Raw genomic sequence first — 24,545 nt, forward strand, 5'->3', positions numbered from 1 at the left:
TAACTTTCCCAACGTTTTGGTTATGGACAATCAGTGTTTTTATAAACATCTTCCACTAATACAGACTATTCAAAACAAGAATCAAAAGGTTAAACCCGCATTAACTTTATAGTTTCTTCCGCAATTTTATCTCAGAGAGAAATAGTCAAAACAATGCTCATTCAAATCAGTTTCCCACGCTTAATGCAATGACAACATTCATTTATCTTCAACTGCTTTTTGACCAGATGTTTAGAATCATATAATTATTTTCACCCATTATGTCTAAGTCCCTGGCTAAATTTGAGCACGTAGCCCTTATCCAGCATGTGAGTAAAGAGTGGAAGCTAAGGTCCTGGAGACACAAATTGACCAACTTCGGGTTCCACGAATCTATTCTTCTCAATTACCAATAGTCTAGCCAGTTCAGATCTAACACATTTTCTTCTCTAAAAACATCGTTAGCTCTTCTCTTTACCTTTCCCCGAAGGCGTAATCATTGCCAATTTGATTCTGTGGTTCCACTTAACTACTCCCTCCCCTAATTTACTTGGAGAGACCGCCCTTCTTAAATGACCAATGATTTCACCTCCTCTATTTTAACGATACCCACCCCATCTTCATGCTTTTTGCTGTTTGTTATTTTGGTTCATTCGTCATTGAAGCAATCACACAGGGCTTTTTCCGTGTGTGTCTCTGCGTTTGGTTGCTTTAACTGCGTGCAATAATTCCGCTGCACGCCTGTTATTACACCTTAACCTTTTGATGCAGGGTTCAAACTGACTGTAGAACAACCACTTGTTATTAGCACATTGTTTGCTTGAATGGGCGCCTCTATCGCAATGACATTTATCTAGAAGGTCTTATCTTCCCTCCCCCCCTCCCCTTTTTCTTTTCCTTTTTGCTGTTATTGCCATTTCCAGTTCTCCCTTGCCCAATTTCTTTTCGTCTGCTCGGATGTGACAAATGATATCTCGGGTACTTATTTTAATTACGGCATTTACATTTTATCAGCACGGTTTCAGGACCCACCAGTACAAATCTATCTCAATTTCTTGGCACTAAAGTGGCGGTCGAAACTTTTTATTTTCATTCGTTACCTTCTTTCACCCCTCCCTCTGGTCACCAAATTGCTTTTGGGATCTCATTGGCCTGTACAGGACGGTTCTTGTTTTACGTCAAAATCGACTTCTACATGAATGAGTGGCAATTCTTCATGAAAACGTGAAGGTATCAATCCTTTGTCCGTGTCTCAAACGTCATGGTTTGTTCTGTTTTAAAAACTCACTGATTTTTAAACAGTTCTATGAATTTCCATGAGGTCCAACTGGGGTTTGGACTGTGGGGTGTTTTCCAGTAAGTACGAGTTCTTACTCTTTTTCTTTTGTTTTAATAATTAAATTTTAATTTTACCAAGGAAGAAAAGTCATATCACATATGTACTTCAATTAATTTTTCCTTCTTATTTATTGTATACATTATTGCTGGTTTTGATCAAATCTCTTCTGAGTACAGGAACTATTTGTTAAGGAACCTAAACTAACCATTTAATTGTTTTATTTCCTCTTCTATATAATTTGATGGCAACATCCGTTTTCAGAATTTACTGTTCTACTGATTCTTCAAAGAATTCATAGAATAACGCAATAGATGTGTTAATTTTGTATCGAACTATAGCATTTTAAAATTAATTAATTTTAATTTATAAATTTTAGAAACTATAATTCTATGCCACTGTAACTGATAGGTACTGCATTTAAGGAATTAAAATGTCATTTAGCTGCAGCTTCTTACAAGTATTTGTTCTTAAATCTCAAACATTTTTGTTTATTTTTCTTATCATATTTATACCATATAATTCTGTACAAAATAATTTTTATGCATGTATTTTCGTCAAAGATTTTTTTAAATACATGACTGTTTTCATACATTCAAGCGTTTTGTTTTTAAATATATTATTTGAACTTTGTATATACAGAATATTTCTCTTATTTTTGAGGGGGAAATAAATTATTTTCTATTCAATTTTAAGTTTAAAAAAGTCAGAAAAGTTATGTAGACAGAAAGTAAACACGGTATAAATCAAAAACAAAATTTTGGCATGACATAATTCTCATTGAAATAAGCTATATTTCCCTATAAGTATAACAGATAATTAAGTATAATTTGTATATTTTTTTTGAAGAAAAGGAAATCATGTTATTAAAATACATTTTTTATACAGTTTATTGAAAATTTCCTTTACATTATGTAGTTTTTGGGTAATTTAATTGATTAAAAAATCTAGTTTAAATTCAATAACAAATTATCCATTTTCAAAAATTAATTTTTCTGTAAAAATTATCATCCTTAAAGTCGTACAAAAAAATCCGTATTCGTATAGTACTTAAAGTCGTGCTCTTGCGTAGCGTTGTAGATTGACGTATCTCGTCGCTTGTTGCTTGTACATAAATTATGCCTACCTGGAGGATATAAAGCGAAGTAAATTCATTTCTTTTTATAGTCATTTAATCAAACTATGTGTCATCCCTCTTTTTTGCCGTATGCTTACACAATAGGACACATTTGTGTATGCCTTCGCAGTATATTAGAGAATTGAATATGGTTTTTGATATAAGCATTTTTTCTTTGCTACCGATTTGGTTCACATTTTGGCATTAATCTGCTATTTCAAAACCCATATACCAAAATTTCTGAATCTGGTTTTCTCCATTTTTTTTTTTTTCATTATTACATTCATATATTCATTTCGAATATACAGTAAAACTTTTTTGTTTTAATTCTAGTGATAAAATCGGATGTTAGATTTCATATATCTATCTCATTGAATTTATGGTTAATCGTGTTCATACGCACACATACAGATACGCACAAACATACAAATTTATTTTTCACGAATTTTTCCAAAATTTGAACAAAAATTTACAACTTTCTCGGGAAGAATCAGTATTAAATTTCATTTGTCTAATGTCATTTGTCTAAATTTCATTTGTCTACTGTTACTATATTCACAAACAAATGCAATGATTTTTCTTTTAGTTCAGGAATTATAAAAGATAAAAAATTCTCAAAAAATTGTGGTCAGATATTTGGCTATTTCAATTCTTGGACTTTTTTCTCAATAAAGTAAAAAAAAAATGAAATCAGATTGTTAGGACTGAAGTCATATTGATGACGATAGGGTTGGAGGCTTCAAATTCCGGCCTTAGAAGATTCAACAACGACAAATTACAAATTTTTTTAAACGTTTATAATGAAATATGGCCATTTAGGATTCCTTTGAATATTTGACTTGATATTCCTATGAAGCCACTCATTCTCACTTTCACTGTGGATCGTTCATATTTCAAATATTCAGTGCATAATTTTAACATCCTTATAATCAGCAAACACTGTATTAGCATTGAGCTTCAAAATTAAAAGTGAAATTAGTTTTGAATATCTTGAAGTTTTCTATACTTTCATAAAATAGACCTGTTTGTGTTAATAAATTTCATCCAGTTTTTTTACCTGCTTTTTTTGCATTAGTGGAGAACAGAAATTATAATAAAGTAATTATTTTCTGTATTTCTATAAAAAAAACCTTAAAACATCTTAAAATTACCATTATATAGCAATCAAATTTTGTACACTGTTCAATATTAAAATCGTTCAAAAAAGGTATTGTTTTTGCAGTGAATCCTTTAAAATCATTAGCGAATGTTAGAATATATTTTCGATTGTGACTATGAATATGATAGTCGTTCAATTTACAATGAAATGACACTTATTAACATGAGGTGTGGAAAGACATCATTTATTAGATGCAATTAATGCACCAGCGTCAAAAATGAAATGTTTATATTAATAGAAACTGTCCACTCTAATCGAAAATCAATTGATAATTTCTACAGCATTCAATAAAAGCATTTGACTCTTGTTTGGATCCAAAAAAAAGTATCATTTATTTATCATTGCGCTTTAATTTTTTTTTTTTTTTTTTTTTTTTTTTTTCCTATTTATCATCTGAAGAGGAGTTTCCTTTTCCAAGCTGGCAGCATTTCAGTTAAAAATTAATCAATTTCAATGTATATCAAAAAATCGTTTGGAATTCTGCATTATTTGTTAAAAGTATTCTCAATTCAGTTTCATATTTTGTCCGTAAATAAATTGTTATTCTTATTACTAGTGTTAAATAAATATTTTAGCGTATCTTGAGGATATATTTATGCTCACAGACAGTTCCAACTAAAAAACACAATTAATATATATATAAAAAAATTAATTCAATTTCTTCTTCGGTCAACAAAGAAATTTTTTATTTTAGATACTTTTTATTAAATAAGTATCAATAAATTATCGATTTTCGCAAGAATTGAACTCGCATTCTTCAACTTCACGTGAAAAATGCTTAAATCCTTACATTTTACCGATTCAGCTACTACCTGTTGATTTCAATTTTCATTACAAACTACTAAAACTCTATTTAGAGTATTAAAAATTATTTAAATTTAATTAATGAATTAATATTTAAAAAAGCTGCATTGGTATAGTAATCAACGACTCGCACAATCATTGATTCTTTCATATTTTATACACAATATCACAAACAGCATTGCATTTCTGTTGTAAATCAGTCAATACTATCTTCTTCTAAACATAATTATTTGCCTAATTTATGTTTATATAAACGTATTCATAAAAAAATATATATAAAGATTTTGATCAATATTCCATAGAATACCATCGACTATGTTAATTGCCAATTTATTTTCTCTCTGTTTGTTATTTAAATCAGCTTTTCCCAAAGGATTGAACATATATAAGATACAAAGATTTTAGATGAAGATTTTAATAAAAATAGAATTTTTCCGAAATAAATTATTTTGCAGAGTAAATGAGATAGATATATTATAAAGACTGCAAAATGAAAATGAAAATAACTATCTCATTCTTCGCCATTGATTAACTTGAAAATATATAATCATTTTGCAATTTGAATTTTAAAAATCCGCTTCTACAAATACATTACACTTTCCAAACGATAATCTGTATTGAATTTATAAATGCATATTCAAATATAAATTCGATAAATAAATGTCCGTAACGATTTAGTAAATTCTGACTGAATTATTAATCGGTCAGAATTTAGAAACATGCGATTTAGGAATTCGATGAAAGCTTCTAAAAGCCGAAGTTTATTATAAATATATTAACCAATTGCCTTAGATATAAATTTTAAAAAACGACATGATTTCATTTTATAGTATTGTGGCTATATCTAAATTTAATTTGTTAATAATTCTATACCTTCAAATTTCATCTAACTTTGAAATGTTAAAAGATTAACCAATATTGGTTGTCTTGTTTTTAAATTTCTCAGTATATTGCATGGAAAATAAAATTTCTTAAAAGAGATTCCAGCGATAAATTGAGAATTTTAGAGCTAATATAAATAGATAATCATTAGCAAAGCTAAAATATACACATAAATATGCTTATTTTTTTTTCCTGCTGATTCTCGTTCAGATTTATAAGATAAAAATGGGACTTTAAATTCCTTTCTAAATGTTTTTTTATCGATTAAATTCATTGAGATAATCTGCATTTTTAATCTTTATTTTTTTATTTACGTAATTTAATCTTTATTTTTTTTATTTAAATCTCTTAGGATAATAAATCGAAGAACAGGAATATATTAAGCTCAGGCAATCACAATTTATTATACATAATAAATAAATGATGTGTTGTTAAGTAAGACAGTCAATGCAAAAGCAACATTTACCGACTTCTTTTCATGTTCTGATTTTAGGAGAAAATGTAAAAAGAGATAACATATCTTCTTTTGTTCTTTCTGTTCTTAAATGTTTTTTTTCTAAAATTTTTACTAATGATTATAGTTATTTAATCAGTTATTAAAAAAGTATCTCTTTTAGAAGGAATGTCATCGCAGGAAAGATGCCTTTTTTCGAATAATAATTTGAGGATTCCTAGTAATATAGATATATCAGAGTAATTTTTAAAGATAAATTTTATTCTATGTTTAGGTTTAGATGACGTTATTTATATTACTCCGTTTCATAACAAATCGAAGATTATTTTAGAATGGATTTCATGATTTTGAACCATTTGAAAACTGAAGAAACGTATGAAATAATGATTTAAATTTTGTAGCCATTTCAGAATGAAAGGAAAATAGATATTTTTTACATCTAAAGCAATTACTGCTCATCGATCACATTTTTTGGATGACTTTACTATTATGCAAATATTAAAAGAATTTCCAAATTCAAAATTTATTCATGAGATTGGCTTAATTTCCTAAAATATATATTTTTTAAAAACATTTAATTAAGTAACATCTTATCGAAAAGTTGAAAAATTATTTTCAAATGTTGTAAAAGTATCAATTAATTCCCAATAATAAGACTAGGTTGTCATCATGGCGGAATCTCGTTTTGGAGCTTGAGAATCACATGTTTGGAACCGGAATCACTGACGATCCGTGGGTATAGCCGCAGATATAATAGGAACATTCAACGGCTGCATTTACGGCCGTGGAATGTGCTATATCCACCGTTTAGATAAAATGTCTGTTTTATGGGTGTTATAAAAGAATTAGGAGACAAGTATGCTGCCTCGAATTTGGTTCTTGTATCTAGACACGGATCCAAATATGGAATTTCATTTCAAGTTATCATTTCATTGTAAAAAACGGTACTTTAATTTAGCGAAACTAAATCTTACTTGGATGAATAGAAATATAAAGAGAAAAATAAGTAGGGATTTAAGATAGGTCGATTTCGTTTTGCAGTTTGAGAATTTGCATGTTAGGAACCTTAATCAGAAGATCCGTAGATATAGCACGCTCAATGGCAGTATTTACGACCGTAGAATATGCTATATCTATAGTTTAGAGTAAAAATGTTTTATAGGAGATGGGAGAATGTCTGATAAGAGAATTTGAAGACAAATATGCTACTTCAAATGTGTTTTTGTCCACCGATTCTAATATGGTTGTTCATTTCAAACTATCCTTGCATTGTACAAAATGGTATGTTAATTTAACTAAATTAATTCTTTACTTGAGTGAATATAAATATAAAGAAAAGAATAAAAAAGATTGAAGACAAAACGATCTCTTTTTGGAGCTTGAGAATTACGTGTTTAATACCTGAATTACTGAAGATCCATGCGTATAGCCGTAGATATAGCACAATCAACGGCCGTAGAATGTGCTCTATCTACGGTTTAGAGTAAAATGTCTATTTTATGTATGTGATATGAGAATTGAGATAAATATACAGTCTGGAATGTTATTCTTGTATTTACACACGGATCCAATTATGGAACTTCATTTCAAGTTATCATTCCATTGTACAAAATGGTACGTTAATTTAGCGAAACTAAATCTTACTTGGGTGAATATAAATCTAAAGAGAAAAATAAGAAGGGATTGAAGATAGGTCGATCTCATTTTGGAGCTTGAGAATCACATGTTTGAAACATGAATCCCTGAAGATCCTTAGGTATAGCCGTAGATATAGCACACTCGCCGTAGAATATGCTATATCTACCGTTTAGATAAAATATCTGTTAAATGGGTGTGATATAAGAATTAGGAGAAAAATATGCTGCTTCGAATGTTGTTCTGGTATCTACTCACGAATGCAAACATGGAAGTTCACTTCAAATTATAGTTGCATTGCACAAAACGGTACGTTTATTTAACTAAACTAAATCTTACTTGGGTGAATATAAATATGAAGAGAAGAATAAGAAGGGATATATGAATGAAATCAAATTTAGCAGAATTATTTTGTAGATTTCGAACAAAAAATTGCGAATGCCAAAAAGCTTATGATTAAAACCTTTTTTTAGAACAATTAGTCTCCTGACCAATGGCAAAATCGTTCTAGTTGATGTTGGTTTTAATTTTATCATTCTGGAATTCTTCGAATGTTGTTCTGGTATCCACTCACAAATACAAACATGGAATTCACTTCAAATTATCCTTTTATTGTACAGAACGGTACGTTGATTTAACTAAACTAAATCTTTCTTGGGTGTATATAAATATGAAGAGAAGAATAAGAAGGGATATATGAAAGCAAATCAAATTTGGCAGAATTATTTTGTAGATTTCGAACAAAAAATTGCGAAGCCAAAAAGCTTATGATTAAGAACTTTTTTTTAGAACAATTAGTTTCCTCACCAATGGCAAAATCGTTCTAGTTGATGTTGTTTTTAATTTTAATATTCTGGAAGAAAACTTTTTCATTTCACATTGGTTATAAATACAAAAAAAAAAAAAAAAAAAATCTGAAAAGCTAGGTACTCAGAGTTTTTCAGATGCCATTTTTGGCATATTTCCATAAAAATTAATATTCAAATAATTTTCAGGTAAATCTAAAAAAAATTTTTTTTTTTTGCAATGATTGCTTTTTAAATTATGACGCACCTTTGTTTTTTGAATCCTGCAGGTATTTATAAACCCATTAGGGAAAATAACATTTTGTCCCAATTTTTTATCATAAATAAAAAGAAGAAAAAAATCTTTAAAAAAAAAAAAAAAAAAAAAAAGCACTCAAAACATTCCTATGCCTGGCTAGACTTCAATACAAACAAAAAGTAATTAATTAATCTTAAAAAAAACTTGTATCGATCGTGCGTGTTTTTATAATCTCCCATATTCATTTTTTGCAATTTCAAATAATTCCGAACCCAATGATTGAAAACTTAATTCTTTTCCATTGGGAACCTCATTAAAATAACATGAATTGCAAAACATATTTTTATTTTTAAAAAAGAAATGCCTTTATCGTTTTTGTTTTTTGTTTTTTGCACTCATTAAAGGAAATTCATAAAGTAAGAGCAATGCTATCTTTGATGTCTAACATTCGTTGAAACTTCACGTCAATGAAATTTAATTAGTTTCATGTTTCTGCTAAGTAATTCTTAGTACTAGAGAGGAAATAATTCTTAGTACTAGATAGATGATTAAAAAAACTAGTGCTTTTTCTTTTCAGAAACTAATGCTTTGCTAATTTGATTGCTGTGTCTCCGTTTTCATAGATCCGATGATTATTGAAAAAAAGATATTTGGCGTTTTTATTGTGTGAATATTGTTAATGTCGTATTTTTACTTTTTTGTACAGAAGTTAAGATCTTTAACCATTGAAGTAATTCAAAATTATGATTTTGTTGATTTCCATATTTTAGATTCCTATGAAATCCTGTAATTTATGGAATTAACGGAATTATGTCTGTCTTCAACGAAAACACAAAACCGGAAGTTATTTGATAGACAAAATTTTGTATGTGATCAATCAAATCATCAAAAACATAATTTGTTTCAAATTTTAGATTAAATCCCTTAAGGAAAGTTTATTTATTTTTCTATTCCCATAAAAGTGATCAAAATCAATCAACAAGCGCAATAAACAGAATGGATTAAATGTAACAGGCATTTTTATGATTGGAATTCTGTATGCATATAAAGTTTTAGATCAAAAATTAAAGGGTTAATTGACTTCAGTTTATCTATGCGAAATGTCATGCGCGAGCTTGAAGAATGGATTTCAATATGTGATCTTTACTGTTAAACTGTAGATTAAAAAGACATTTTGAACCAAAATCAAGGAAAGATAAGATATTTTTACTTATTTGTTCATGCGTATGTGTACACGATATCTCAAAAACAAAAGCTGGACCGATGATATTTGGTGTCTTTGCATTGAAATACTTCCTCTAATTAAATTTGTAATTTTAGTAAACAATTTTAGTTTATTAATATTTTAGAATGCTAAAAATCTTGGCCAGTTAAATTTACAATTGATTTCTGTATAGCTAGGTTTGTGATTTACTTATAAATCGGTATTTACAGACTAAGAATTGATCTTTTTATGAAATCAGTGTAAATGGTCTCCTTGAATCTTTCTCTAACAAAAATACAACCCCAATATCCACTGCGCGAAAAATTATGGACTTTTGACAAGGCGTGTACGTCCTGAGTGCTCAGGTTTTTATTTTCCGGTTCCTGAAAGTGAGTGTTGCGTGCTTTCTGGTGTAAGGAAGAAAACTGGTACTTGTGTATTATTGACCATTTGACGAATAATAGTTACGGAAGAACCATTAATATGCGGTCTGTTGGAAATATTTTTCCCGATTTATCGCTGATATAAGTTACTGCATAAGTACCAGATAACCGAATATATCTTTTGAACTACTTTTTGAGATTAAATGAAATAGAAATTTGGCATAGATCGATTTTTCTAATTACCAGATTAAATGTCAAATATCATCTCATTGCACTTTAGAATCAGCAGGTTTATATTCATGCGAAAGCACCGACAGACAGACGGTCAATCCATACCACTTGTTTTATTAAATGAAATGTGATAATAATCCATACTTTAATAAATATTATTCATATAGTTTCTTTCATTTTGTAGTAATTATGTTAATTTGCGTTCAGATAATCAGGTAAACAAACTTCTTTGAAACGCATTACGTTCCAAATTTAATAGAAATCTAACAATTTCTTGTAAAAATCATCAATCAAATTACATCTGACTAATTCAAAGCATTTTTAAGTTATTATATTCATAGACAGATGGACGTAATTCCAAAAATTCATGTTTCGTTTTCGGGGAGGCCAGAAGCATGGAAATTCGTTAAAATTTCGCGTTCGAATTTTTAATAATTGTACATTGTATACGTGAAAGCGAAAAATTATGGGTTTTTTTTTTAATTATTCCACTTAAAAATATTCATATACCAATTTTATGAATTAAGCATTTCAAATATTGATTTTTATAATTTCTAAAATAACTTCGGTTGATAGGGTTTACACTACCCAATATTACATAAGTAAATTGCTGACGAATTTAAAGGAGAGTGGTTCCATAATTTAATCAACAGCAACAGTGAAACTTTTAAATTGTCACAAACGTTTAAAACCAACAGGATTTATCTTAACAAGTTTGAAACCTTTCAATGATCAAGCGTCTTCAATTTTTGTCCTTAATAATGAACCTTATAAACTTTATTTCTAATATTCTTGATTGCTTTTGATTTCAAGATAATTGTAATTTTTAATTTATTTTTATTTTGGCGTGCTCTTGTGTATGTGAGGTCGGTTTTTTTTTTTTTTTTTTTTTTTTCATGCTTTGCTCGAATTGTGTAGCAACAAATAAATAAGGATATTTTTTTAATTAATTTTTTAAATTTAATTTTCTTTACAAGTCATTCGCTGGTCTTAGACCCTCGGGGGGGGGCACCTCGAAATGAGGATGAGATGCTTCCGGCATGGTGGTTGGATCTCGCCACCCTGGAGGGTACACTAATAGGTAGGGGATCTGGCTCCTCCCATCGATGACGGGACGTACTTCCTTCGGAGAGGGTTGTACCGTGGCCGGTGGCGGCCCTTAGGACTCAACCACAGTTCCCGCCAATTGCTGTTGCGGCGGTCCGGTCATTCAGTTTTATGGTTTAAATCCGTGTGCCTTAGGGCGGGTCGGAGAGTTAGAAGGTTGACTTACACCCTTTAGAACTATGAATGCGATATAGTTTAGTTTCAAGTTTGGAATTGTTTAATTCAAAATGTCAAATTTGTAAGAAAACTTGAGAATGAAGATTTTCCATACCTCACTATTGTAAACATTACACTTTCAAAATATAAATATTTTAAATATAATAATTATATTTATAGTCATTATATTTTTATTTAATTTTCTATAAATTTATATACAGAATATTTATAAGAACTTTTTGATATACTGGACTACTCAAAATACATTGAATTCTATATTTGAAACTATCATAGATACTTTTGATAAATATTTCTTCTATCTATTTTTTTGTGTGTCCATAGATTACTTGAAAGATATTGTACACGTTTCCTAGAATTTTTAAAAAGGGTAAAATGTTAAATATTTTAATTTTTGATTTGAATTTTTAAAAAAAGAGAGACGGCATGTGATTTCAGTTATAATTTCTGACTTAATTGCTTTAACGATTAAAGATTTTTAATATTAATTTTCTTCTTTATGGTAGGATTGTGAATGAAAATAAAAATCCTCAACATTAAAACTTTCTTTTTTCAATTAAAAAAAATCCTGCATCAGTATATTAATATGTAGAAAATAATTTCTTGTCAAAAATCTGGTAATCAAAATATCACTTGCAAAAGCACGATGTTCACATAGAAACACTTCTTGTAAATTGTAATTGTAATCACATTTATATTTTAATTTGCTTCTACTGAATGTTTAGGAATTTCTTTTTTATACATATTTATGACGCTTTTTCTACATATTACTATCATTATTTTCATCATTTCACGTTTTTATCATTTCCAGATTTATAAACAAATTATTTACATTTTAATACGCTGACAACAATACACTTTTATTAATTTTGTATACATTTTATTAATGATTTTCTTATATTTTAAGGTCTGTTTTTTAATCTTTTTTTGTAGTTTTAGTTTTTTTTTTAAATTTTAAGTTTTTAATATTTTTTGTGATTTAATTCCATAATTATGAAATCACATAATCTATTTTTCATTCAATAATTGCAGATCTTTAAAAAAGCGAATACGATTGGATATATTTAACGGATATTATTTCTTATGTTATCAACGAATATTCTTTGATGCGTTCACACGAGATCAATTATTGCACGCAATAGTCTATTTCCGCTGCTGTTCTGATTTCATCTTAATATGAACAGCTTAGACAATGTTGTTCCAATGGGATTACGTGATTTTTCTAGGGTAGGTGTGTCCTTCTATTGCGTCACAATAGTTGGCCACGCTGCTTTATTCTGAGAGAAAAAGTTTAAATTTTTACCTTCTTATAATATTCTTAATTTTTTTACGATATGAATATGATCTTCTCGGCAGCAGATAAAATCTCCAGTTCGTAACAAACGTTTTCTTTTTCCTTGTTCTATCAGAACAGGTTGTTTTGGTGGAACAATATCTGAACAACTAATTTGTTCTAGAACTAAAATGGAATCTATATATTAATCATAATTCTAAAAAAAACATTAATACATTGATTTGTTTTCAAAAACATAAAACTGTAAAAAAATTTCAAATTTCAGTAAACGACTCTAATATCAATATCATCTTCATAAAGGTGATAGAAATCAGGAATTTTAAAATATATATATATATATATATATATATATATATATATATATATATATAAAAGCTGTTTTTTTTTTCTCTTTTTAATAAGGTATTCTGCTATTCATAATATTTTAAAGATGTATTTGTAGTGAATTTTTTTCTTATTTAAGACTAGTTGCTTGCCCTTTATTTTAGATTTAGACAAAAAAAAAATGTAAGTATTTATTTTAAAGCAATTCGAGCATTTTGGAAACAAACAACTATGCAAATTATTCATGAAGATTTTCTTTATAAATTTGTGAATTATTTGTGTACGAATGCAAACAATATAAAAATAATCCTTAAGGAATATAAGTCTATAAATATTGAATAATAGTTCAAATCCTCCTGCTGAAATAAATAAATATAACTATTTATTTGGTTTAAAATTTAAGTTGTTAATATTGTTATGAAATGTTTTTATAAGGACTACAAAATATCGGTATGCATGCTTTTTTGTATAGACATTTTATATAGACATATAGACATTATTTATTTTGAGTTTTATTATATTTTTCTTTCACCTACACTTTTAATAAAATGCTAAAAAATACGAATTTTTGGAGCTTTATTTTCTGCTATCAAGAGAATGTTGAATGTTAAAATTATTTATTCGAAATTAACTAAATAATTATGCTAATTTTTTCATTCATTTTACTTAGTCTAATTTTTTAGTTGCTTATTTTGCTTTACTGCATATATATACATTTGAAATAATAGAGATATAAGCAGGGGAAACGTACTATTTGTACTTTTTCTGCATTTAAAACTATAAGGAGAATGATTAAAAATTAAAATACGTATCTTTAAATCCAATTGTAACACGAAAAATATGAATTTCTTGCTTTATTACCAATATTAACACATTTGTATCATAATAATAACATGAAATCACTTTTTAAAAGACCTATCTCAAACAAATTGTTAAAAAACAGAGTAGATGTAAGTAATATAATGATTTATTATCATGATATAAAACAAGATCAATCATGTTTTATAACGAATGAAGATCATGTTATAAAGCAAATACAATCACGCTTTTCTAGAAGCGGCTGTTTATGACGCATTTTCTTTAAATGTTTTTCTAGTAAAAACATAACTAAAATTAATTTAAACATATTATAGTTATACTATGCAATTGTTTTTTAAATTAACATTTTACAGAATTTATGATCTAACAGAGTAAGTGTGGATTTTATAATGATTTATAAAACATCATATGAAACAAATATTAATCAAATTTTTCTGGAAACAGTTGTTTAGGTTGGACTTTCTGAGAATGATTTTCTAATTAAAAAATATTAAACAATATTTCATTCAAGCAGCAATAGTTTTTCTTGTTGCATTTTTTAAAACTCCCATTTTGTGAAAAGTATTCCACACTTTTCCAATTTTGCTTCGAATAATTTTAAATACTTCCTCTTTTTTTTCTGTTCATAGATATTTTTTTTAAAAATTGAAGGAAAAGGTTAGTTTTCATAAAACATACCTTGACTGTGTTTCATTGGTTTGTGAAATGAATTTTTTAAAAGGCTAATAAGCGTTTTATCTCCCTTATGTCCTTTGATCCTTATGATCTAAAGGTTATGCATAGCAATGGTTTAATTCATATGGATATCATAAATTTTTTGATGTATCTAGTGAAGAACTTATCTGTATACAAGGAACAAATTACAAATTTATGATATTATAATAAAAAAAAGAAAAGAGATGTTTTACTTAGTAATCGTTGCTAAGTGTACATTTTTTTTAATGTAACGAATTTTATTACTAAATAGCCTTGAAAAATTATATTTGTGTAGAAAAGAAGTTTTTTAGAAAATTCTTAAGTAATGTATGATTAATCATCTTTTCATTACATGTTAATATTATTCATAAATATTTATTTAGGACAAAAAAAGAAATATATTTCAACACAAGTTTCTATAAAAATATTTAAAAGGTATTTTTCTGATCAATTTTTTTTTCTGTGGCTCTCAAAATTTAAACAATTTACAGATTTCCAAGAAAATTAACTTAGATCCCACCATTTTTTGTGGATTTTTCTGGAATTAAAGCACAAAACCACTAATGATGTAAATAATTTTCTAAAATTAAATTCTGAATTCATTATATGAATAGGATAGCATTGATATCTTTAGTCCTTCATTCTAATAAACTTCTTTGAAACCAAATGTTTCGAGACATTCATTATTTCTTACTTATAATAAATACTTTTTATATATTTGTTTACTACAAATATCCAGAAGATTGGCTATGACGCCATTAGATCTAGAGACACAAGAAAAGGGGCAATGCCGTAGCAGATTTAGTGTTAACCAGGGTGCTCCACGAGGAGGCCTGTAACATTACACCCCAACTTTTTATATATAGTGTAGCATCTCTTGATTTTCATTAAATATACGAATTAGGTTGAATTCCTAAAGATCTTAGTGGTAATAAAATAACTTGATAGTAATCAATATCTGGATTCTTCTATTTTGCTATGTTTTCGGTTAGTCATGAAATTAATATCTGGAAAATTGCTAAAAGGAATTTTTGGGATTATAAAGAATTCAACATCTCATAAAAAAAGATCTGATCTTCGGATTCTAATAAATAGTTCCGAAATGTCATTTCTTTTACTCTGTAAATAACAATTTTCACGATTTACCGTTGCGATTTTTATCTTTTTTTTTTTTTTTCTTTACAATTCTTTTTTTTTCAAGAGATAATCATGTACACAAACATAACAGAGAACTTTATGTATATTTTACCTGATGCAATTTCTCTTTTAGGAGAACTGCCTTAATTCTGGCAGAAAAAGAATTAAAAATCACAGCAATTATGGGTTGTTTATCAATCTTAATTTTGTTTCTTTAGTTTTCTTTTATTATACACCAAATTTGCTTTCTTGCGCGAGCACGAGTGTGTAATTTATAACAGAGATAGCAGAATAAAATTCATTTTTAAGAATATTTTTATGCTGTGTTCATCAATTATTTAAAATACTTTTTAAACAAAAAAAAATTCGGAATTTTTTTAATATTGAAATGATTATGTCTTAAAAAATTTTTAGTAATTTCTAAAATTTATTAAAAAATTTTTTTCATTGCTTAAAACAAAGATATTTAAAGTAATGTTCAACTTTTCTTCTCCTGACATTTTTGCTCCTGATTCTAAAAACAACTATTTATTTTTCTAAAATGCGGCTTAAAATTATACCCTGGAATATATAAATTATAAATTTGCGAAATCGTTTATATTATTTAGAGGTAAAAATCCGTGTTCAAAACCCTTTATGAAAAGCAAGCATATAAAGTCACCAGAACACCAAGTCTTAATGGTATGTAATTAAAAACATGTATGTGTGTGTGGGGGGGATAAGAATAAAAATCAGTCTTTTAAAGCACATGTTTATTAGTGTACTGAACAACAAAATTTTTATTGTAATTATTTTCGACTTTTCAGTCTTTAATTTCTAATTAGTTATTGCAATTGCTATTGAATCTTGAAATCAATTATTTCTTACACTTTTTTGCATTCTTAGAATCAAATTTATTTGAATTCATAGATTAATATTGACAATTAGGTTCAGAAAATATTAAATTGTATTTTATCACCAAGAATACATTAACGTATACAATTTATAAATTTTGTATTGCATAAGCAAGTGACTATTCTGATAAGTAGATTAATGTATTACATCAGGAACTGTAGAATATAAGGAATGAAACAAAATTTGATTGCAAAATTCCATCTTCAGTAACATGCCGCTGAGACAGTTAAATGAAAATTTAAATAATAATAATAATAAATGAGAAAAATTCGTTATATCTCTTCATTTTTTTAACCTTCGAATTTTGAAATTGTTCAAAATTAGAAGATGATATAGATGTCGATGATATAGATTATTCAGATATAGATGTTGATGACAATTGTTAACTCCAAAATAAAGTTTCTAATTAATATGCATCATTCCTTGATATATGTAGATATTATATGACTACTTCCTTTGGCGGCCATTTGTTCGGTGAAAATAAAGGTTTCTAAAAATTAAAATTGAATATTTTGTGTAACGTAGTTCAAATGTCTCTCTGTACAAAATGTTTTTATGCTAACATTTAAAAACATTCTTTTGGTAGTCATATAACTCCTTCTGGTTTTAAAGGCCTTATAACGTCCTATTCATTGGAATGCTTTTTTATAATTTATTGCCTATATCTTTATAATATATATATGTATATCAAATTATATCACATGAAAAAGTAACTAGCATTTGAAAATTGGTGCACTTTATCAATTGCTCACAATCGCTTGATTTTGAAGCTAAGCCTAAATTGTAAATAAAACAAAATTTCAAAAATTTTAGTTCGATTATGTCTTATTCAAAACTCTGCTAAACATAGAAAAATAAGTCAGAATTTGCATATCCTTATCATTAGCAATGGCAAAAAACTCAGGATTAAGTATGAAAATTATATTGTCTCTAAATATGAATAAAATATTTAAAAAAATTGATTCTAAATAGAAAAAACATTATGTTATTTATTTATTTTGCTTTTCATACCGCTAACGTTTGGTATTCTTTTGATCATTATGTTTTTTCTTTGCCACTGACAATTTTGCTTCTACTAAGTATAAATTTAACCGTACTATAGTTAAAAGCAAGATATTTATGAGTTCTTTAAATAATAAAAATAAACGGTGGTATAAAATTCATTTGAAAGAGCTATTAATATTATTTATATAGAATAAATTCTCTGATTATTGTTAATATTTTTATGCAAGAAAATAAAATTGTACAAATATGATATTTTAACATATTTTCTGTAAATTGCGTAGTATAAAAAAATCATAACCCAGAGAATGTAATGCTCAACAAGAAAAATTGTTGAACCTAGAAATTCAATTTTTTTTTTCTTTCATAGTTGTTCCTTGGATATTATATGTTCATTAATAAAGTGCTTTCTTAAATTTTGATTTTTTTAATTAATTAAAATGTTATGTTATCATTTATCCTCCGTAAGTTCAGAAAATATTATTTAAGAAAATTATATAATCTTAAATGTAAAAAAATAGCTTTTCAGTGACAAACATTTTATTTCTGTATTGTTTTTTCTCTAAATTTAATAAATTTAAAACGTAATTTGCTATAATTCTTTTTATTATTATTATGAAATCCAAACTAATTTCATTGTGTTTTTCAAGCTTATCGCCTTTTCTTTTATTGGCATGGTTATGTTTTTATGAATGGAATTTTTTTTCTTAATTGTATGATGTAAAAATCATTACTCACAGAATGCAACAGTTGATGAATCAAGGCAAATGTAAACAAGAAAGAAGAACCAAGCTTAATACATTATTATACCATGATGTTTTGAATTAGATGCTAGCTTTTTATAAATAATTTTAGAGGCTATAATAATCTCTGTCTGAGGAAAGACTTTACGTCCTGAACTAACATCACACACACACACACACACACACACACACACACACACACACACACACACACACACACACACACACACACACACACACACACACACACACACACACACACACACACACACACACACACACACACACACAAAGACGTGAAAAGGATTTTATGATTTTTCTGTACACCTTAGACGGCAGTCTTTTTATTAATAGAAAGAAACTGCTTGGGGAAAGCAGAAAATTCTTCTATAATACTTCTTTAATCCTCTATTATATTTTATAGTAAAAACACTTTAAAATACAAGTTTTTGCAAGTTCAGTGATAAAATTTATAGAAAACGTTTCTTGATTCCGCATCAAGAAAATAAAAAGAACTACAAATTTCCTATTACAACTTAGAGATATAAATGAATGCTGAATTTCGGATTTTAGTTAAATTATAACATAAATTTGGTTTAAGTTTTATTATTTGAAAAAAAAAATTGTGTTTAAAATATTCGTAACTCATAACATCACAATGAACTTCCCTTCTTTTGAAGTGATATGTTTCTTTTATAAACTTACATCAAGAAACACAAATTATTTTAAAAGTCAATCGACAAAATGCTGTTTAGGTAAGTTTTAGTAATATTTCTCTATTACATATGATTTAATAGAGAATTTTTTTATTGACACTAATTTGTGTATTTTAAAAATTTTGAATCTTTTCTTCAACTAATATCAACTAATAATAATCATACCATGTTTCATATAGGTTGGACTGAAGTTATACTTTCCGACTGAAGTTATACATACTCTGGTTAAATGGATAAATGGACTTTAAATCGTTTTATTCATTTAATCAATCCAATTAAAGGGATGTATTGATTTTTTTTGAAATTTGAACTTTAAACAAGAGAAAAATACGGTTTTTTTTTATATTAAATATTTGAGGATTCTAAATTTATTGGTAATGTTTTAATATTTATTTAGAATTTTATATCCATGGCATTTTTTCTTCTTTTATTTTTATTTTAAAATTCAATAGATCAATATTGAAATTTGTAAAATTTTCTTAAAAATATATTCTTATTGAGAAGTTGTTGTTGTTGTTGTTGTTGTTTTTTGTGCAAATATAAATATACTTTTTAAGAAGCATGAAAGATGTATTATTTTACTTTTATATTTTAATAATAAAACGGTATCATTTTATTTCTTCACTGCTCAATTAATTTTTCTCAAGCATAAACAAAAAAAGAAAATTTTTATATTATCTTGATTCAGAAAAACAAAACTATCTTATTATTTTTGCGTCATTTAAAATATTTTGATTCGGAAGTAGCTTTATTTTAATAGATAAAAAATATATAAAATTATGTTTTTGCTTGGAGTAAGTAATTCTAATGTGAAATTGTTTTTTAATTTCATTTTTCTTTATTATTTCAATGACTGAAAACTTTACAATTAAATTTAGTATCGCTTGACGATTTATGTCTAAGCAAAAATATTACTTTTCAGTTTAATGATGATATTCATTCTCAGTAAAAATAGAATATTATTACTGTATTCATTGAAATAATTATAAAAGGTTTTTTTCTACCAAGGGAAAAAATCAACAACAATTTCTTTTTTAATTTTATTTTTAGAAAAACTTTTTATCTCATTGTTTTTGTATGAATCAATTTTATTATTTACTCCCTTCGAAACTTAGAGTTATCATATTTTCTTTCTTATTACATAATTATCTCAAATAATAATTTTTTTTTAACTTCTTCTACTATAATTTCTTTTATTTAGATTTTAATGCATATAATTGATCAAATATCATAAAAACAATTCTGAGTAATTTCTCTAAAAGCATACTTAAAGGTTTTGTATGTAATTAAAATTTTATAGAATCGTTTTCTTTTATTTCTCTTAAAACATATAATATTTTTTTAAAAAAAATTACTTTAATATTTATTTTATTTTATTTATTTAATCGCTATAACAATATCGCTTGATAATTCATGCTGCAGATTTGAATCATTGTATATGCTTAGATATTTCAATGTTAAAATTTTGTTATACAAAGTATCATCCAACTGATTACAGTTAGCTCTCAATGACATTTAACCTCTTGCACTATAATGTCATGTCTAACACATGCATCAAATTATTAAATTTTCAGTACTTAAATCTAAAATTAAATTAAAAAAATTATCTTAATATTCCTTTTATTTTATTTATTTAATGATTTTATTTATTATAGCAATATCCCTTGATAAATCATGCTGTAGATTTGACTTCATTGTGCTTACAAGTTTCAATACAAAAATTTTGTTACATAAAATATCATCCAACTGATTACAGTTAGCACTCCGTGATGTTTAACCTATTGTATTGTTATGTCATGCCAAACACGTGAATCAAATTATTGAATTTCAGTACTTAAATCTAAAATTAAATTTAAAAAATTATCTTAATATTCCTTTCATTTTATTTATTTAATGATTTTATTTATTATAGCAATATCCCTTGATAAATCATGCTGTAGATTTGACTTCATTGTGCTTACAAGTTTCAATACAAAAATTGGGTTACATAAAATATCATCCAACTGATTACAGTTAGCTCTCAATGACATTTAACCTCTTGCACTATAATGTCATGTCTAACACATGCATCAAATTATTAAATTTTCAGTACTTAAATCTAAAATTAAATTAAAAAAATTATCTTAATATTCCTTTTATTTTATTTATTTAATGATTTTATTTATTATAGCAATATCCCTTGATAAATCATGCTGTAGATTTGACTTCATTGTGCTTACAAGTTTCAATACAAAAATTTTGTTACATAAAATATCATCCAACTGATTACAGTTAGCACTCCGTGATGTTTAACCTATTGTATTGTTATGTCATGCCAAACACGTGAATCAAATTATTGAATTTTCAGTACTTAAATCCAAAATTATTTTAAAATATTACATTGTTTCAAATGTAAAAATTACTTGGTAAATCCTCAATATCTCAAGTGTTCTTTATGTTATTATAAAGATTGAAATGATAATATGAATAATCTAATTAGAAGGTTAAATAAACTCATAGATGAAGAAGTTAATAAAGATCTGAATCAAATATTTAATAAAAAATAACACTTAATAAAAAAACAAATAAGATTTAATAAAAGCATCCTGAGGTGTTCTCATCCTGATTCACATAAAGGAAATAAATTGAATGGTTTGTTGAATAATAAAAGATTTTTACTCTGTAAAGAATATATAGATTTGATTCTTTTAAAGAGAATTAAATTCTGAAAAAGGATTGATTGTTTTCGAATATGTAACTCTGGATGGTGTCATCTTAATCATTTCTTTTTTTTTTTTAATTACACCCCGTCACACCGTTACCACAGGACTAAGCCATATAAACGGAGATTATTTTGACTGGCTGTTATGATTATTAATTATCATAAAGTTACCAAAAAGTTGGATAATTAATAATCATCCAACTTTTTGTATAAGAAAACAACGTCTAATGAACAACAAAGTTTAATGAATCTTCTGGTAAAAGATTAGAACCTTTTTCATCATTTCTTTTAATATATTTAAATTTCCAGGATATTGTAATATTGTATTAAAATTACTATCCAATAATGAGTCTTTCTCTTATTTCTTTGAATTCGACATATTCTGTTATGTAGTGATGGACTGAGCCTATTTTCCCACATACACATGTAAATATAATTTTTTAAGCAGAGGCCGAAGAGAGAGGACACTATTAACTTTTAAACCTCGTTTTTATTCAATCCCGGGAGGCATAAATTTATGTTCAAGAAGCGCGGACAAAACACGTCCGTTCACAGCTCGGCGCAAAAACAGAAGAAAGCGAAAAAGGGCTAGAAATATTTTTTCGAGTTATTTATACTATGAAATTTTGATAGAGATTTCATTTCACGTGTCGATTTAGGTAAGGGAATTATAGGAATGTCTTAGATCGACACATTTTTATCCCTTTACTCGGAATGTGGGAATTTGTCGATCTCAGCAATTTTACAGAGCTTCTGTTGCATTGATTAAATAAAAAAAGGTGGAATTGGATCAAGAAATAAGAGAACATTTTAGAATGAAGTTAATATGGGCTGAATTAAGATAAAACTTTGAAAATTAATTAGGATTAAATTAGACATTAAAATATCATTATATACATGTATTGTCTTGCATCCTTCCTTTATATGTAGGAATATTCTAGAAACCTTCCATGCCCCGATATAATTTGCATTATCATAGAGTGAAATGTTCTTTTCATAATTTTTGGTTCCTGTATGAATTTATATGTTATGTGTCCTTTGCATAACATTATCCATTTATCCTGCAACTGCATAGACATATCTCTTCTAATTTCATTTTTTGACATTTGGGATGATTTTGGGACTACAATATCTGTTTGGTCTTTCTGCGCAGCCTTCTTTGCATATTCATCTGCTCTCTCGTTTCTGCATATTCCGATGTGAGCCTTAATCCAGTTTAATCTAATGTTTGGTCTCTTAAAATTTTTCAAGTTTTCTTTAATTTTCCAGATTTTTTTTATTTTTGGTGTTTGTGTCGTCTTGGCCTAATGGGAAAACCTCCATCTCAGAAAGATAACAGTTTGAATCTTGGGACGATCGAAGCTCCATCGTCTGAGCTGGTTTTGTGCTAAATTATCAAACACTAATAATAATCTAGGCCATGTAATGTAAGTGATAAAAAAGGGCAACATTTTTTTATAGAAGCATAGTTTTATTTCGAAAAACATCATGAAAATATAAGTACAATGGTAAAATTTGCCTTTTTTTGTTTTTTTATATCCGTAGTGACAATTTCAAAACTGATCCAAGATGATTGCTAACAATTCTGGATATGATAGGAGACGTATCATTATTTTTTTCATAAGCAAAAATAATATTCACACATATAAGGGCTTATAAACGAGAAAATAATTTCATATAATAATTTTCCTTTTTTTTTTCTTTAATATGGCAGGCAAATATTTATAAAATTCAGGCATCGCAAACTTAACTGAATTTTGTGTTCAAATTCGAAAAGAATGAATGCCTATTACCTTCATTTACATATGGTCACTTATTGAATTTATACTGATATAGAAAATAAAACATTTCTTTCCAATTTGTTAAAAACTTCAAACTTTGTTTTCAACGCAGCTCTAAAGCTTAAAAACTTTCCGCCAAATTTGACATGATTCTTTTTTCTTTAAGTTTGATGTGTCCAGGAGTATGATTCAGAATTTTTTTTTTTTTTTTTTTTTTTTTTAAATTTGAGTCGGGTTATTTTTATTAAAGATTTTCTTACTACTATTATGTTTTTGAAGCATTTATAAGGACTGCATGAGTCCTGCAAGTCTTGAATTTGGGTTAGTGCAAGCTAAATCTGAACGGTAGGGATCGAATGACCTGCTTGTGATGGCGTGAAAATTTGGTGAGCAGTAGGTTGTCTCAATAAAGAAGTCCTTTTCAAAAAAAATCATGAAAAACACAACATAATTAAAATATAGTTTCACCAATTCATAAATCACAACGAAAAAACTCTTTTTAAAAAAATAGAAAATTATTCGCCAATGTAGTTTCGTAAGAAAATATTCTGAATTTTTAAATAGTTTGCATGTGTTTTTATCTTTCAAAAATACATAAAAGAAGACTATTAAAATTATTTCATTAATGTTTAAAATATAAAAATCACTTTCAGCTGACAAAAATATTGTAATTGACATTTAAATTAAGGAAGGAAGAGGATACGAAGCCTTTCAATAAAAGTTTGACCAGTATATTAATGATTTTTTTATATTCTTTTAATATTTTTTTAATTCAATTCATAATGACTTTTACATTACAGTTAAAAATATTTTTTGAAACTTTTTAATTTTTCACTCCCCTCTGCTTTTTTTTAAAAGTCATTTTTAATTCCTTCTCTTTCTAAAATAGTCATTTCTTGCAAGAATTTCATCGAATGATTTCAGTTTTA

General features: G+C 26.9%; 1 protein-coding gene across 3 annotated transcripts in view; it reads left to right on the forward strand.

Moving 5' to 3' along the window:
* The window catches only part of LOC129984283 (sine oculis-binding protein homolog), a 253,535-nt gene that overhangs the window by 223,220 nt on the left and 5,770 nt on the right, over positions 1-24,545 (forward strand). Inside the window, exon 1 of one of the 3 annotated variants that reach the window (XM_056094138.1) lies at positions 923-1,335. The exons of the other annotated variants lie outside the window; for them this stretch is intronic. Coding sequence (XP_055950113.1) covers positions 1,296-1,335 — 40 coding nt within the window. The 5' untranslated portion in view covers positions 923-1,295. Of the gene's footprint in view, positions 1-922; positions 1,336-24,545 lie in introns of those variants that run through there. 3 annotated transcript variants of the gene reach the window in all.

The sequence above is a fragment of the Argiope bruennichi genome, chromosome 9, assembly GCF_947563725.1.
Source record: "Argiope bruennichi chromosome 9, qqArgBrue1.1, whole genome shotgun sequence".
Classification (NCBI taxonomy): Eukaryota; Metazoa; Arthropoda; class Arachnida; order Araneae; family Araneidae; genus Argiope; species Argiope bruennichi.